The sequence below is a fragment of the Pocillopora verrucosa genome, chromosome 9 (assembly GCF_036669915.1).
Source record: "Pocillopora verrucosa isolate sample1 chromosome 9, ASM3666991v2, whole genome shotgun sequence".
In the NCBI taxonomy this organism is placed as follows: Eukaryota; Metazoa; Cnidaria; class Anthozoa; order Scleractinia; family Pocilloporidae; genus Pocillopora; species Pocillopora verrucosa.
Genome location: NC_089320.1, coordinates 1,420,308 through 1,438,032, shown reverse-complemented (window position 1 = coordinate 1,438,032; position 17,725 = coordinate 1,420,308). Strand labels below are relative to the sequence as shown.

At 37.3% G+C, this 17,725-nt stretch overlaps 2 protein-coding genes, 1 long non-coding RNA gene and 1 other non-coding gene across 7 annotated transcripts; 2 read left to right on the top strand and 2 right to left on the bottom strand.

Moving 5' to 3' along the window:
• The first annotated feature begins 32 nt into the window (after positions 1-32).
• LOC131780549 (uncharacterized) lies at positions 33-5,186 on the top strand. Of its 3 annotated transcripts, none has more exons than XM_066172687.1 (6): positions 33-163; positions 622-774; positions 2,241-2,476; positions 2,795-2,923; positions 3,112-3,270; positions 3,497-5,186. In XM_066172687.1, exons 3-6 carry the CDS (start codon positions 2,300-2,302, stop codon positions 3,566-3,568), a joined length of 537 nt encoding a protein of 178 aa, XP_066028784.1. In that variant the 5' UTR covers positions 33-163; positions 622-774; positions 2,241-2,299; the 3' UTR covers positions 3,569-5,186. The 3 variants fall into 3 exon arrangements, with proteins under 3 accessions (XP_066028784.1, XP_066028785.1, XP_066028783.1); XM_066172688.1 differs by having other exon boundaries at positions 2,236-2,476; positions 2,798-2,923; XM_066172686.1 differs by having other exon boundaries at positions 2,236-2,476.
• A 1,358-nt stretch (positions 5,187-6,544) lies between these two features.
• On the bottom strand, positions 6,545-7,841 carry LOC136283360 (uncharacterized). The gene is made up of 2 exons (XR_010718715.1): positions 7,768-7,841; positions 6,545-7,070 (listed from the first exon to the last, which is right to left on the bottom strand). It is a non-coding gene; the product is annotated as an uncharacterized lncRNA (long non-coding RNA).
• Positions 7,842-9,825: 1,984 nt separating this feature from the next.
• LOC131780575 (uncharacterized) lies at positions 9,826-11,544 on the bottom strand. The gene is made up of 2 exons (XR_010718716.1): positions 11,312-11,544; positions 9,826-10,127 (listed from the first exon to the last, which is right to left on the bottom strand). It is a non-coding gene; the product is annotated as an uncharacterized protein (transcript).
• A 305-nt stretch (positions 11,545-11,849) lies between these two features.
• LOC131780536 (uncharacterized) lies at positions 11,850-17,501 on the top strand. Of its 2 annotated transcripts, none has more exons than XM_059097138.2 (6): positions 11,850-12,281; positions 12,552-12,754; positions 14,027-14,268; positions 14,589-14,714; positions 15,187-15,345; positions 16,079-17,501. In XM_059097138.2, exons 3-6 carry the CDS (start codon positions 14,092-14,094, stop codon positions 16,082-16,084), a joined length of 468 nt encoding a protein of 155 aa, XP_058953121.1. In that variant the 5' UTR covers positions 11,850-12,281; positions 12,552-12,754; positions 14,027-14,091; the 3' UTR covers positions 16,085-17,501. The 2 variants fall into 2 exon arrangements, with proteins under 2 accessions (XP_058953121.1, XP_058953120.1); XM_059097137.2 differs by having other exon boundaries at positions 11,852-12,281; positions 15,536-17,498.
• The last annotated feature ends 224 nt before the right edge of the window (positions 17,502-17,725 follow it).

Below are 17,725 nucleotides of genomic sequence, written 5' to 3'. Positions count from 1 at the left end.
CAATAATAACGAAGCATTGAGCACAAACTGTGTGTATACTACGACCGGTTAAGGAAATATTCAAAGACACTCGAACACAGGTATATGAAACATTTCGAGCTAACGGAATAAGTTAGGAAAGTTACCAAAGTACACCCCTTATCTCTGAGAAGGGGTTATAACGGTAAGTAACAAGGGGAAGATATTGTTCCCTTTGGGCGATTTTTAGTTTCCGAGAGAGAGTCCAACACCATCGATACGGGCTCGATGAGCGGAAATAGAAAACGTCAGACAGTTTTATCCTCAGAAGTAGATACCCAGAAAAACATTCGCAATAACGTTACGTCAAAATATTACAAGGCAATGGCGGGCTGGGATATAAGCATACACCCTATTCACACCGGCAAACATGTTTATTTTCAACCGGGTTTAACTGAATCTTGAAAAATCAGAAACAGAGAACTGTAGGATTGAGTTTTCCATAGGTTTCAAGTTGTAAGCTTAGATTTGAATGGGGTAATAGAAGCAATGATCATGCTTCGGTTCGGTGAAGTATGGTTGCCTACATAAATTCCCTTAGCTTCGAAATAGTCGGTCTTTGTGAATTCAAAATCATCTCACAATCGACACCATTTCTTGCAGGTTTTTGACAAGTAGAGAATAAACGATTCCTTACATGTTATCGTACTCAGAGCTTCAGAAGCAGGATTATTATCTATACATGCTAAAGATGATTGGGTTATGTATTGCCTGGAGTATTTTCTGAGTTCGGAATTGAAATATTCGGCGTCAAAGGTAAATTGGGCGTATCTTTCAAATATTCTTCGCGTTTCGTGCACAAACGTGTTGATACTTAATTTATGTACCTAAATGGCTGAAATAGCTTGGTCACGCTCGTAGTAACTTAAGTGTAAATTTTGTATGAGTAGTAGTAGGCATTCAGTTCGAGTGATTTAAAGACTCACCCAGGCTCCACAGGGTTTTTGCTCAATGTTGGCGCGCATGCCAGGGTAATGTTTCTCAAGAAAATTAATATGTTCTCGCTTTTCTAGGTCCCTAAAAGCCATCAAAAGGTGATGAACGAGGCTATCGTTTGCTTTAGTAGATATTAACAAAATGATTTTTGCTATTAAGGTAAGGCCCCACGAAGGGAGGCGCTCGCCAGTGATAATTTGGTCCAGAAAATCTTAGGAAATTCCACCAAAGGAAAAGCGATAAATCTTACTCGAGAGGTTCCTATTTTCTTTGTCACAAAACATTACGTAATGGGAATAGAGCTTCGCTATGATCGGTATCCGAACATGCGTAGTCTTTCGAATCAGTCACCTTCAAGCAATCTTTTCGAAGGTGTTTTGTTTTCTGTTGACCTATTCTTCGGGCGTAGAAGGCTTATGAATATTACAGGTGCAGTTGCTGAAAACCCTAGATTTCGTCACATAAAAACTGTATTGAGTTAAACTGCTTTTAACATACCTTTTCACAATCGAGCGATCGTATCGAGCCCCCATATTTGTTTTACATGTTAACACATTTAAAGTTCGCGCTATGTTCGCACCCAGATCACGCGCGGTCAAAAAACCTTTTGAATAAAAGTTGAAAGATCAAAGAAACCAATGTACTTTTATATGACGTGTGTTTTGATTTGTTGAGTCAGTGTGTGCTCGGTATAAACCAAGACAATTCAAACCTGGTTTTTCGATGGCGATTCTGGAGTTTTGCCTCGGTACTGTGACGAATTGATCCAAATTAGGTGTCACTCCACTCTCATCTGCCTTTTCGGACAGACGCAACAAAAGTAGCTATTTCTTCTTTAATCAGATGGCTTGGGTTAAGGCCATAATGTTTATTGACAAGAACAGTATTTAGAGGTTCTTGAATGACAATTGTTATTTCCAATTTCCTTTTTCCTGGTCATAGATGGGGTAAAAACCTAAGAGAAATTACTTAAAACTGTCTGCATAAAAGAACAGATATCACCTTCTTTGTGTACTTAAGTTTGTATAAATATTGCATTGTATTGTCTTCTTTTTGGTACAGTACTCTGATATAGCCAAATACGTATTGGGCGCTTGATCTGTACTGTAAACTGAGTTCTTTTTTGCATCTCGATTGTCGAGGATATAGTCTTTCTGATCATGTGACATACGGAGCCATAAGTCATGTCCTGCGTTATGCATTCGTCATTATCCATAAATAGCTTCTTTGACCATAGATACACGTAAATACTCCTCACACACCCTTTGTTCCTGTTCATAGAACAGAAGCTAGAAACGAAGTGGCATCGTTTACAGCATCTATCGGTGAAGTAGGCGGATCCATCATGTCAGATAACATTCCTTTGCGAACCCAACACTCATGTACTGAAAACGAATATTACAGAATAAATGTGTTCAGCAACGCACAACTAAACACAATGGGCAGTACAAGGCCACTTGAACAGCTGATTGTGTTTATCACTAGGGCCTCGGAAAACTCTGAGCGGTTAGATATGCTACAGGTGAGGACTTGGGGTTTATACTATTATTGAAGAACACCTATGAGTTACGATAAGCGTGGACTATTAGAGAGGTGATGTGAGAGGGCGGGGGTGGGGAAGGGGAGTAGAATGGAAACGATACGGGAGGGTGCTGGGAGATGCCTTAGAGGGGAGATTTCCTTTTTTTATGTATCAGGTGCAAACTTTTGAACTCCTGAGATAAAAACTGGAGACGCTGTTTTCTTTTCTTAAACTGCCCCACTCCCCTCCCCTCTCCCGTCAATAACGCATCAGCCACTGCATTCGCCAACTGAATAGTAATAGTAAACTTTCTCTAAGCAGAAGCAGCTTGATCAAGGGGCGATCAACGTGCGGTATGTGTATTCAAATCATTTCCGTTGGAGGAGAAGCAGAGGGGTCAATCTTCGTGCTGATTTAGTTATGGGGGATTTCTGTGCTAATAAGGAGGTAAAGTCTTATGTACAGATTCGCTGGTCTAAGTTCTTAGCTTTTTGTAGATTTCCCTACAGATCTCTAATAATTCATGGTTATAAATATAGTTTTCTGCTCTATGCAGAACGAAGAGCGGGTAAAAAGAAAATAAAAATTGTGATAATGCTGCATTACAAGCCAACTTTTAGGTGTGTTCTTTTTAGGTCCATCGACGCAAAATTGATGAAATGAAGCTTGGAGAGAATCTCGTTTTTACCATGCCTAAGAGTGATGCATCCTCCACGACAGTAAAGTTGAAACTTGTGAACGAAAGCCGTGATATCATTCTTGAAACAGGAGAGTTAAACTTGGAGCAATCAATGGTTAGTTGATTCTTGATGACTGTATAATTTTGAACTTTACACTTAAAAGAAAAGAAATCACACTGGGTTTCTCAATGACCCCATTAAGTTTCTTAATGACTGTAACAATCTAGCTTGTGAATGGTTTCTTAGCATAGTAGGTTTCAGGGAACAGAAGTGAAAATTGCTTTGGCTGTACACTAGTTTAGGAATTATTTGCATGATACATGATACTTATCTGTTTTAGCTTCTAGACGAGACACGCCTTGGCGTTGAACACGGGCATGAAGGAAACCAAGTCGTCGAAATGGAGGCATAATGTCGGATTTAATTTGGAGATTCATCTTTTCTTAGTTGTTATTTTAATATGTCTTTAAAGGATATCATTATTTACATTAAATTGCTAAACGTCATCGCATAATTTCGAGTGCCAGTTGGAATAAATAAGTACGAGTAATTGTTTCAAAGACTAAAAAATCTGCTCGCGTGTGTTTTGTAGTTTTTTTAAAAAATTGCGATTGTTTTTTCGTTCTTCACTGCGTGATGGAGATTGTGATTAATGATTGATAATATCACGGGAAAAATTAAGAGGCGCAGAAATCTCCTGTAAAACCAGACCATTCAAACATGACAATTTTTCTTTTTCAATTCTTTTTTAAATTTCGTGTTCTGTCAAAACAACTACGTTTAATCAAACAAGTTTTTAGGTAAGTTTTATGTTTTGTTTTGTTGACCAAAAAGAGTTCAAAGTGCGACCAAACAAATTTGTTACTTACTTTTGCACTCTAAAATTTGTTTCGTGTAATTTATAGGGATCAGCCAAGAAAGTTTCATCCTTGTTTTTAAGGAACTCGTTTATTAACTTTTTGGAAGAAAACATGTGGAGGTAAAAATCTCTATTCCAAATTCTCTCGGGCTTACCATTTTGTAAGAAGAAAGTCATCTTCGCCAACTTCATTCTTTATGCTGTGAGGATTTAGAAGATGAAGCGGTTTGAGCGGAAAAAAAGGAGATTTCCATTTTCTAAATTAAAATATCTCGATGAATGTACCAAGAGTATTTGGGGCAAAAGGTAAAGTTGGTGGTAAAATTGCTAGGGATTTTTGAGGATAAGTTGAATTGAATGTGGCAAGGTTATTTAAATTATTCTATTTGATATACAGTTGAGAGTTTTAAGAGGACCATAATGACAAGAACTGCAAGGGTACATTATTCGATGAAAATGTACAGTAAAACATCAGTACGACCGTTTGGTCACATTTAAAGCTATTTAAATCAGGGCAATTGTGTTCAATATATACCATAGTCTTAATGTAATTGTAGCACCTCATTTATGATGTTGAAGCATCAAACTCTTTAAAGAACAGACTGGCAAAGAAATGAAATTTTTATGATGAGGTCTCGTTACAACAAATAATTACCAAGGCACATGGTAGGAAATTTTGAGCAGGAAAAAGGATATTCTTTCAATTTCTTATTATAAGTGAAAGGAATTTCTTCATGGGTAGATTAATTCATGTAGAAGGATTTGGCTGCCTTAAACAGTTGCTATCTTTTTACACATTCATCTTTTGTGTAGTAGAATATTAAAAAATCGAACAGAAATAAAGCTGGTAGCGCATATTATTAATGAAAAGATGCTCTGTACACAGGAAATGCATTAACAAAAGGAATTTTTATTCATTTCATCTGATGAAGTGAAAAGTGCTGAAGAACAACATTGTACATACATTTAGGATTTACGTTTGAGTTTTTTAATCGATTCTTAGACTAGCAACATTGAGCTGTGCCTTCCAGTTAGTTGAAATAGATTATTAACTTAATGCTACAGAAAACATTTTAGAAAACTGCGTTCTTCACTGAGCTTGTAACTTATTCATTCAATGTTATTACATGTATGTTCAACAAAATGCACCATTAAAAGAATATCAATCTCATTCCTTTTGCCAAAGTTTGGATGTGTTTCTATTAATTTCTGTAAGAAAGATTATTTATAGATCACCGAGCCCCATTCTGTTCACTGGGGTGTGTTGACTTAACCTTTTAAATCCCAAGATCTGATTGTTAATTCTCCTCTCTAGCTGCTACACATTTCCTTGTAAATAAGTTGCAAGAATTTAATGCTAGATCAAGATAACAACTTCTACCTGATATATTTGAGTACTCTCATTACCTGTTTGCTGGATGAATATTGTAGATATTGTAGGGAGAAGTTACATGCAAATCACTCCTAGGAGTTAAAGGGTAAAAATGAATGGGGGAAGGTGGGTGGTGTGAATCGTGAGTACGCGCTGAAGATCACGCCATTTTTAATTTAGTCACGCACTGATCACGTGCTTTTGTTTACGGCAAGCGGGCAACAACTGCGCGATTTTATCACGGTCGGAATTCATTTGAATTTGATCAGGGGCACGTGACCAAGAATCAACCAATCACGGTGCTCGTTTTGTTGAGTAAAAGTCTAGGAATATAACAACATACTTTAAACACAGGGGGATGTGAATCTATCGTCGCTGGTAAACTGAAGTTGATGCCACAACAGATGCAGGCACCTGAAGGGAATTAGGCTTGGGCTGTAATTGAATGTTTCCAGGTACCACTTACGTATTTTAACAACAAGGCCATGAAGCCGCAACAGAATAACAATGACACAGGAAAAAAATAAACAAAAAAACAAAAGCAAAAAAGAAGAGGAAGGAAAACAAAAAAAAAAAGAACATAAATGATACTCGAATTCCTGAGAGAAAACTATGATCTATTTTGAAATAACTTTGGGACAAATCAGTTGAATTATTGAGCGCGATAGATCGTTTTGTTGGAAATGTGAATCGGTACTAGCACAAAAAAAAAGTCCTCGATGGACCATGTTAGTTGAGAATAGGTACATCACATAGGTTAAGGCAAAAGCAGTTAAAAATCTTTTGTACAAGAGTTTTCTTTTAACTTAAGTTGAGTATCAGTAAGTTATTCATACTGATATAGAATGCTTGTGATATTAGTTTGAAACCTTACCTGAATATTCATATTTTATACATTTAAAAGGCTTTAACTTTGCTTTGATGGCATAATTCCCATTTCGGCGTTTGCCATCTCTAAACAAGCACCGCGTCTGATTTAAGTAAATCTCATCGAGGTATCGAACTGATAATAAAATGTGTGGCTGCTGTTAAGTGCCGCCAGCACAAAATCACACTCCGAAAAGACGACGAAATCAATATGCACGATTAAAGAGTAATTAACTCGCGAGATTAGAAGTGAGACTAGCTTGAGAATCTGGTGCTTCATGGTAGTTGACTATGAATATAATCACTTGTTTAATGTTAATTCTTCAGCAAGTCCTTACATTGACAAGCGCTGTTCTGCCCTATTAATAAGTAGATGCAAATAGCATAGTATCCCACTACTTCAGTGTTTAATATTGTGAAGGCGGTCGTAAATGTTGGTTTGAGCTGCGCACGGTGTTGCATTTGTTTAACCAGCACAGCAGACCTTTAATTCCTTTTCTATCGTTTATTTGTTTGTTTGTTGTTTTCCATTCCCCGTACGGACTTGCAACTTGCTTGAGTGCTCCTAAACAAAACCACCAGCTACTCACACTAGTTACTACGGTCTCGCATGTAAAATCGTCTATTAGTTGCTAATCCCCCAAGAAAGCTCGAGGTAAAACTTCAACAGTTTCTAGTTTAAAATTAAAAGAGTCACCAACGGCGCAAGACCTACGAAAACCGAATACACCTAGCATCAAGCAACTTTGTCTAAAAGAGTTTTATGTCGATAAACTCTCCAAGTTCTTTTAAGAAATCAGTCAGTGGCACTGGATCCTGTGAAAAAGAGGTAAGTTCAAGGTTAGGGTTTGCGGGAATCACATATTCAGTAGGAATAAAGTTTGTTTATTTCTTGTCCGTACACTGATAGCATCACACGGCAAACACTCAACGGGAAATGTTAATAACTTATTTGTATTTGGTCTATGACCAACTCCTTCAATTAAACACAAACTGTGCCTAACCGTTCAAACAATGTAAATAATTTTTCCTTGTTGACTTAGGGGATGAAACAAATAAGTATTTTTTCGTCCAGTGCGACCAAATAAATTTAGTGAATAAACATTTTATGATTTGAGTGCCGCTCTTTCTGTATCTTCTTTTCTTTCTGTACTTAATCCGAACGCTTGCGTGGCTTTTTTCTGACCCTGCTGGTGCCATCGCGCACGGGGGATTTTTTTTTTTTTAATGATGTTCTACAATATAAGCGCACACAAAGCTGTGCGAGTCATATTGAGGAACTATTCGATACCAATCTTGTGAATAGTGCTGTATCAAATATCATGATCGTGTAGGATAGTAAACAAGCGTAGAAGAACGCCATGAATAAAAAATGAATGAATTCTTACATAAACAGTCCAACGTGTAAAGTTTCATCAGTGACCCTCAACTGACGTAGTTTGCGGTAATCAAACGAGACCGGTCAGAGAGTGAAAGAAGTCTACAAGATACGTGGTTAAGATTCATCTCTTACCATTCACCTCTGGAGCCTCGATTTAGTCTGGGGCCCACGCAGCACAAAATGTGTTTCAGCTGTATATTCTTGGCTGGTCATGATAGGAAAAATTGAAATTCTTTTGATCAACTTTGGCATGTTCATGATAGGAAAACTGATCTCCTTTGCTCAACCTCTCGAAGCCTATAGCATTTAAGATAAGATTATAAAATATCGTCAAACATTATGTGTATGATTATTTATATCAAAAATAGCATTATTATTATTCCTGTTACTAACTTTTAGTATCAATCAATTATCACGCTAATTTCACCACCGTAAATCTTAAAACAAGCAACTCATACGTGCTTAACTCTACAACTATGAAAGTAAAACAAAAGAGATGTCCGTAACGTACAAGCTGAGGATGAACAACAGGAAGTTGATATGATAAATTGTCTAGGATTGCAGATTAAATGCAATTATACTTAACCAGTGAAGGTTTACATGTTACAAATATCATATCAGTTTTTCCTCCCTCGCTCTGTTGACTACACATATATTACGCCGCGTGGAGGTTTGCAATACGGAGCATTCTTACGTTTCCTTAGCGGCCATTGGTCCCCTCCGCCTCTTGTCCTAAGAAAAGAGCCGAGTTTTGAGGTTATTCGATACAATTTGAACCCAAATTTCAACTTCCAATTTGTGAACCTGGGGAGCCTGAATTTAGAGCCTGAACTAGTCAAGAACAGTTATCGTTGAATTTGATATACGCTGCATAGTAGTCTACATAAAAGCTTTTGTTCTTTTTTTTGTTCAAGAATAATATTTCCCGTAGTTTTTAATTTTTTCTATTTTAATTCTCAGTTCTTTTTACAATTAGTATGATTACCATTATAAGTATCATTACTTTTTTATTGTCATAATTGTCATTAGTCATGTTCTTGTTATTTTTTTTCAATAAGCTGCTGTTGGTTTACCTTCTCGAAAAAATGCCACCATCCGGTATGAGCGCTGTCATCGTCATGTGAAACTGTTATTCGGCAAAAGAACTGCTGCTTGGTTTGATCACGTGACTTACTTCAAAAACAGAGAGGGAAGTGTGAGTCTTCAGGCGAATTCCACGCATCTCCTATATCTATTATCTATAGAGACGTACAAACGGACCACATCATTCCTCTAGCTTACAATTGAATTGCTGTTAAGTTGTCCCAAATCTACATGGTACAGAAAACGTAATCTGGAATTATTCAGTTAGTGCAGTGACGATTGTCTGCTTAGCTTTGGTACCATTTTTTGTGTAACATGCGACTTCAATTTATTGTTTCTCCTCGATATGACCTACTCTCTATAATGATCTTTTATTCGAAAAGTTCTTTACTTATTGTCGAGCAGCTGTAACTCATCTGTACAATCAGAGATGTCGTTCACCTTCACGTTGCCACCTTTCATTTGCCATCCTGGATCTAAATCAGTAAACTCAATTCTGATGTTTTCCTTGCTGTTGGACACAAATAGGCCTGCGATAGTTGTCAGCAGTCTGTTTCCTCCTTTTTCTGCTTCTTTCTCGCAAATAACCTGTCGTCAATGAATACAATAAATTAAAAGGCGAAAAAAAAAAATAAACCGACCAAAAACAAAATATACAAAAATAATGTAGATAAACAAAAATAATGTAATGCTTTTATTGTTGCAACACAGTCCACAGACGGTTCGTCATGAAATAAACAGTGAATTAGAGAAAGAATCTGATCTTCAGTTATTAGAAAAAAAATAGCTCCAGAGGAGCGCCATTTGTAATTTGTACCGTCTTACATCAGTTTAGAAGCTGACTCCTTCTCTGCTGAGTTCTTGGATTATAACCGGCTAACGTTTTCATTGAGCCTTCTTGTTGACTGCAATCCGAGTTTTCCTCTTATTTCAATGTTATCTTAAATCATCATACTTTTATCCTCAAATTATAGTGATATGTTTTTTTTTTTTACCTTGATGCCTTTTTTGAATCATTAATCAAGTAAACCCGAATCTTCCAGTTGCAGCCCTGTTTGGGATCTTTTCCAAAGATCGTCATTTGCAGTCGTTTCTGGTCATTTTTCGTGGAACTCCAAAAGCAGCAACCTCAAGATTTTCCGTTAAGACAGGCAACGTCAACTCTATATCGTTGTGTTTTCTCTGTACCTTGGCATTGGGGTAGACCTCCATGACATTTTGCCAGTTTTTCTCCCCTCTCGCATTGATTAGAATGTGGTCGGCATTTGACTGAGATGTCCCAGGGGTTTCCCTCTGGCATCAAACAACAGTGTGCGAGCAAAATCGGCTGAGGAGGAAAAGCCCCATTTTCTGGACTATGTAGCAACCGCTGACAAGACAAAGGAAGGCACGGTTGGGGAATCTTGCTCCTATTGTGGGAAGATGAATTTAGTGAATTTGCATTTACTCGAGAAAAAGTGAAAAAGGATTTATGATAATGACACTTTCAACAATCTTTTAATCTGATGTTTCTTTAGGGGGGAATTTTCTATTTGTTTAGCTATTTATCTACTTTTCTCAATTGGCCCAAAGTAACCTGTACACACCCTCTCCTCTCGGTTTCCGAAAAAAAAAGGAAAACAAAAAACCAAGTAATGATATAATAATAATAATAATAATACACATGTGATGAAAATATAATTGTGAATGAATTAAGCCCTAGTATACTATAACTCTGACGTCTTTATGGAGGTAATTCAGAATTACATAAAATGGGATCAAAGTTGATGTTACAGTCTCGAAGCTGCACGTGACACTGCGTTATCGGTCTTAAGGATGCGAAAAGAATGATGCAAGACATGCTGTGTAAATGCATTGGCTGCAAAAAGTCAAATTTGATGATATGAAACTCTTATCTGCTTATGATAGAGAGCATAGCATGTCGCTTTCATTTCAATAACTCTCCTTAATCATAACCCAAGCCTAAGTTAAGAGTGACAAAATGATAAAACTAAATGTGACATGAAAAATGTTTTATCCGAGTAGACATGGTTTGCAAAAACTTCGTTAACCACTATCACAAGAAAGATCATCTTAAGAAATAGAGTATGGATGTCTCACAACCTTTTGCAGAACATCTCTTATATTCTCTCTTATATCTATCTACAAACATTGCGCAGTGTGCAGGACGCATGTCATGCGAGCTTCGTAATAGACCTCGCTCTCCGTGGAGTCTCTGTGGCTCAATGGTAGAGCATCGGAGCGAGGAATCTGAAGGTCTGAGGTTCGATTCCTTATGGGAACTCAGAATTTTTTCTTTGTCCCACGCTCGTGACAACAATAAAACCTCTTTTTTAATCTCCTATATTGCTAATGTTTTGTTACTGTGCAGGTCATATAAATTGTAAAATGAAGAAACATGTTATGTAGAAAATGCAAGCTTAATTAAAAACCGCGATAAAATTCATTTAAAAAAGGAGAAAAAGGATGCCTTGCTGCAGTAAATGAAATGTAATAAAATTAGTTTTTCTACCTAAGGTGTTTGCCGCTCGATCCACGGGAATAATTTATTCATGTACCGATTTTGTCCCTAATTTGCATAATTCTGACTTACCTGGATGCATTCTTGCTATCGGTAGTTTTCTGATGCGTGTCGTCAAGTTGTGATGCGATGGACATTTGGTTCTACTCTTGTTCCTAAAATTTTGCTGACACCTGCAGAATTTCATTTTCGGTTTATTTCAAGAGGCCACGGCCGAGGGGGGTTCCCCTAACGTGTAAATATGTTGCAACGAAGCATATCTACCAAAACAACCCCATCAGCGTTTTTTTCGTCGCCAGGAACGTAACGTTTCAGAGCTTACTCTGCGCTCGGTTTGCATGTCAACTACGTAGGTGAAGAGCAAAATTAAGACACTTTAAAACATATATCAGCATAGAAAACCCCATTTTCAGTTTTGTTTTCCTTTTTTTTTTGATCTGATCTCGTGCCACCTGGTTGAGCAAAATTTAAATACGTCATGCTATGGAAGAATAAGATAAACTGTCAATCAACAATGAGGGGTTTTTTTCCCTTCAAATTTATAGTGCAGCGTTGCACATTTTTATCAGAGTAACGCTAGAAACGCTAATTAAACATATTTTAGCTTTAAGTAAATGATGAAGAAAGATGACAACCCTACAAGGACTGGGTTTTTTCAGATCATTTATAAGCAAAGAAAAGTAAAAAAAAAGGCTAAATTTCGGGGCTGGAAGCTATTTTCATACGACCGAAACTAAAACTGGGAATTACCCTGTACAGATGCTGTTGGTGAAAATCGTCTAACAGGTGTAGGAAAGCTTATGGAAGGTACAAGGTTCAGCCTATTTCACTCCTCTAAAGTACAAGGTACAACTGAGCTCGCCCATATAAGGAGCCACATAGCCGAACTTAATGCATCTTGCTTTGAGAGTTAGAGCAAAGACGAGCACTTTAAAGGCTCGCGGAACATAATAAATAAATAACATCACGCATTAGTGGAAAGAAAAGAGACCTCTGCGACTGAGGACGGAGCACCCTTTATCTCTGACAGAAGTTCATTCCGGTAAGTAACTGAGTATATCTATTGTTTCCTTTCGGGCAATGTTTGCCTTCTAAGAAAGACTCCATCGCCATCGATCTTTGCGCATATTATGATCAGAAATGGTAAGCCATAGTAACCTACGTAAGCTACAAAATTAGACCAAGAAAACTTGTAAGCAATAGCAAGTTACATTAAACACAAATAATGCGATAGTGCTTCAGTTCGAGGAGGGATTGTTTTCTGCTGAGATTCCCTCCGAAATAATCTTTGTGAATTCAATATTCCTTGCAGGTGGCTACAGTCACGCAGCGCTGTCCGTCAGAAAGGGTGAACACAAATTTTCATTACATGTGTGGGACCTGTTTAGTGTGTTCAGAGCGACAGAAAAAGGACAGTCATTTACCCATGATCAAGATAATGAACTGCTTATGTATTGCCTGGCCAGACTAATAAGAGTACAATTCGAATCGTGTTTTAAATATCAGACGTCAAAGGTAACTTACACGTTTTTGTAAAATATCATCAACAGTTGTAGATGACGAGTGGATGCTTAATTTACATACCGACAAAGCCACCACCGACTTGATCACGCACCGTGTCAATTCAAGCCAAAATTTGCTCTAAGCAAGCGCCGAAATTTCGAAATTCCACCTACGTTCTGATTTATAGGGAAACAGTTGTGTGTGCTTATATTGGTACGATGCAAGATTACTTTAAATCTACTGTGCCGATTTTTAATTCAGGGAAGTTCTTGCCTCGGTGTCGTGACGAATATGACACAAACTAAAACGTTGTCTCAATTTACTCTCAGACACACGAAATAAAACGGTAATTTCTTCCCTTCTTCCGGAGGTAATTTTCGAAATTTCGAAATCTCACGTACGGTCTGATTTGTAGAGACAGTTGTGTGTACTTATCTCGGTGCGAAGGAAGATTATTTTAAATCTACTGTGGTGATTTATAATTCAGGGAAGTTTTTGCCTCGGTGTCGTGACGAATATGACACAAACTAAAACGTTGTCTCGATTTACGCTCAGACAGGCGAAATAAAATGGTAATTTCTTCCTTTCTTCCGGAAGTAATTCACGAAATTTCGAAATTTCACGTACGTTCTGATTTGTAGAGACAGTTGTGTGTGTTTGTCTCGGTACGAAGCGAGATAATTTCAAATCTATTGTGGCAATTTATAATTCAGGGAAGTTCTTGTCTCGGTGTCGTGACAAATTTGACCCAAACTAAAACTTTGTCTTGATTTAAACTTAAACACGAGATAAAACGCCTATTTCATTTGATGGAGGAAAAAGAAGAGTTTTCCTTTTTCCCTCCATCAAATGGCTCGTGCATTGGCCAACTTACATTTCCAGTCATGGATGAAAACAAAAAACAAAAACTAAAAGACAAAGACAAGCAAACAAAAAAAACAAACAAACAAGAAAACGAGAACGACAAAAATTCTACATAGAACTGTTAGCTATAAAAGAACAAATCAGGTTCCTTTCGTATACTTTAGTTGGTGAGAGTATTGCAGTATGTTGGTTATTTCGTGCCATGCTCAGATATCGCCTGGCACATATTGTTCACATGATCTGTACTGTAAATTCAGTTCTGGTATCTCGATTTTAGAGGGTAAAATCTTTCTGATCATATGGCATGCGGATCCACGAGTTATCTCGTGCACCATGCACGCGTAATTATCCATAAATAGCTTCTTCGATCATATTACACTTAAACACACCTCACACACTTTGTTTCTTCCCATACGACAGAAGCTAGCAAGGAAATAACATCAGTTACACCGTCTATCAGTAAATACAATTGGCAAGGATCCAACATGTCAGATGAAATTCCTTTGCGAACCCAGCAGTCATGTACTGAAGACGAATATTACAAAATACATGTGTTTAGCTACGCACGGCCAGCCACAAATGGCGGTACAGGGTCACTTAAACAACTGGTTTTGTCTATCACAAAAGCCTTGGAAGATTCTGGGCAGTTAGATATAATACAGGTGAGGACTGTGGGTTTACACAATTATTGGACATGCATGTAAGTATAATTTATGATCAGGGTGACCCGCCGGAGGGATGATGTAAAGAGGTTGGGGAGGGGAGGGGAGCAGAAAGGAAGGGAGTTGGGAGATGCATGGGAAATGAAATTTTCTTTATTTTTTGTTCTTTTTGGTGCATCTCAGGGGAAAGCCTTTAAACACCTGAGATGAAAATTGGAGACGGTGTTTCCACTTTCTTAAACTGTTACATCTCAATAAAGCATTTATTTAATCACTGCATTCATCAACTAAGCAATAATTAGAATTTTTTTTCTAATTAGAAGCAGCTTGATCAAGGTATGGTCAACGTACGGTCTGTATACACAGATAGTTTTCGTTGGAGGAAAAGTGAGGGTACCAGGCTTCTTGCACAATTAATCATGGGAGATTTCCAAGCTGAAAAGAAGGTAAAAGCTTTGTACGTACAATTTTGTTTTAGATTCATTGTTTTTTTTTTTTTGTTTTTTTTTTGTGAATGTCCTTAGTGATCTCCGATAACTCATGATCATCAGAGTGGGTAACTAAGAGCTGGTAAATTTGAAAAGCCTAAAAGATTGTGATAATACAGTATTTCCTCGGTCAAGCGCCGGGGCACTTTTTTTAAAATTTCAGCTAATATAAGAGAGGTACCCCTTGGAAGGAGGGTGCTTATTAGGAACCATCAACCTGCACTGATTCCACTGTTTTTACTGATTCTGGTTTTCTCCCTATCTCCACTAATAAAGAAAGTGAGGAAGGAGGGGGAGGGGCGCCTCGTTGATATCATGGCCCAGGGGGTGAGCTCTTTTTGGAGAGAGGGCGCTGATTAGAGCGGGGTCGCTTTTTCGCGCAAATACGGTAATTGCATTACAGACCAACCCTTTGATGTGTTCTTTCTAGGTCGACAGACGTAAAATCGAAGAAATGAAACTTGGGGAGAATTTTGTTTTTACCTTGCCCAAGAGTAATGCGTCTTTCATGACAGTGGAGGCAACACTAATGAACGAGAGCCGAGATATCATTTTTCAAGCGAGAGAGTTGGACCTGGAGCTTTCAACTGTAAGTTTATTCTTAATTAGTACATAATTTTCACCTTTGAACAAAATATTATTTAAATTTTCGCAAATGGTTGCCTTGAAAAAATAATGAAAAGGCACATCAACTTTGGAATCCTAGTTACGTGGACTGCACAATAGTTATTAGATGCTGTGCAAGATTCATGATACTCTTTAAATTTGATCTGTTTTAGTTTCAAGGCGAGACACGCCCTGCCGTTGAAAACGAGCATGAAGGAAATCAACCACTTGAAATGGAGGCATGATACAGGATTAAACAACTGTTTCTTAGCTCTTATTTTTAATTTTGGAGGAAACTCATTGTTTAATTTGTTTGGCTAGACGCTAATGAGTACAGGTGACCACATGATTTCGAGAGTCAGTTCAAATTGATAAGTAAGACCAATTTTCTCAACGACCAAAACAATTGCCTACGGTCCTCGTTGGTTGTATATCATCTCATATCCAACAAGCCTGAGTAGAAAAGTGTAATTAAAAACGCCCCAAACTTTATTTTGTAAGAACAAACAGAATTTTAAAATGTACAAAAACAGTTCCGATTTAACTCGTCCTATTGCTTGCGCATGGTATACTGGCTCATAACTCATGACGGCTAAACCAATGAAAACTCTCTAATTGCATTATCCAATGATCAGGATATTCCTTGCCGACCGTTTATTACTCTAAACAATTGTAAATTGATCAATTTTTCTCTTTTCTCCTTTATTATATATAAGAATTAATATCAGAATACAAGCTCCAGAAAGAAAAAATACTCCATGTTTCGACTAATTCGTCAAGTAAGTGTCATCCTTGTTTTTAAAAAAAAAATCATTTAAATACTTCTTGAATCCTGAAAGGAAGCAGGTATACTTACACGAGTGATCAGTAAAAGAAGTACCGAAAAAAGAAAGTCACTAGTGTTCAGACGAGACAACGAAGAGGGACAAGCGTACAGTAAAAATACCAGGTAATTCGCGAGGTTATTGTCAAGAACATAAGAACTAGCCCTAGCGAAGTTACTTTTGAGCAGTACCGCACAAAGAGCGTTCAGCTTATGTGAACAAAATACTCTATTCCAAATTCTTTTGGACATAGCCCTTTGTAAGAAGAAAGTCAACTCCGCTAACTTCATTCTTCATGCGGTAAGGATTTGAAGATGAAACATTTTAAGCGGAAAAAAAGTGGATTTCCAAGTTCTAAATAAATATCTTGATGAAGATACCAATACTTTTGAGGCAAAAAGGAAAGTTGGCAGTAAAATCGTTTGGCATTTTTGAGGATGAATTGAATTGAATGTGGCAAGATTATTTAAATTATTCCACTCGATGTACAGTTGAAAGTTTAAAGAGGATCATAATGATAAGAACTGCAATTGATACAAATGTACAGTAAATGTACAGTAAACATCAGTACGACCTTTAGGTCATATTTATAGCTATTTAAGTCGGGGCAGTTGTTTAAGACAAGCCTTGGTCTTAATGTAATTGTAGCACCCCATGTATGTCAATTAAGATGCCGAAGCATAAAATTCTTTAAAGAAAAGACTGGTAAAGGTAATTTGGTCTTCGGCAAATGAAATGTTTATGGTGAATTCTTGTTACAACAAACAATCACCAAGGTACATGGTAGGCAAGGTGCCTCTACTCCAATATGAGTAGGAAATAGGAAATTATATTTATTTCTTATTACAAGTGAAAGGAATTTGTTCATGGGTGGTCAATTTAATAAATTCAAATTGTAAACAGTTGAGTTCTTTAATCGATTCTTAGACTAGCAACAATGAGCTGTGCGTCCAGTTAGTTGAAATAGATTATTAACTTAATGCTACAGCAAACATTTTACAAAAATTAAGTTCTTCACCAAACTTCTTCCTTCTTCATTCAATATTACATGTATGTTCAACAAAATTTTCTATTAAAAGAGAATCAATCTCACTCCTTTTACCAAAGTTTGGTTGTGTTTCTATTAATTTATGTAAGAAAGATTATTTATAGATCACTGAGCACTATTCTGTTCACTGGAGTGTGATGGCTTAACCTATTAACCTTTTCCAAGATCTGATTGTTAATTCTCCCCTCTAGCTGCTGCACATTCCCTTCTAAGTTAGTTGCAAGAATTTAGTGTTAGATCAAGATAACAACTTCCACCTGATACATTTGAGTACTCTCATTTTGCTGGATAGTGGGTGGATCTTGTGGGGAGAAGTTACATGCAAATCACCTCTGGGAGTTGAAGGGTTAAATGAATGGGGGAAAGAAGGCAGGTGTGTGTGGGGGTGGGGTGGGGTGGGGTGATAAGAGATTGTGGTTAATGGTTTGTTGACAATACAGGTCAGAAAGTGCCTTTATTCAAAGGTAAAATGCTTACAATTTAGTCACCAC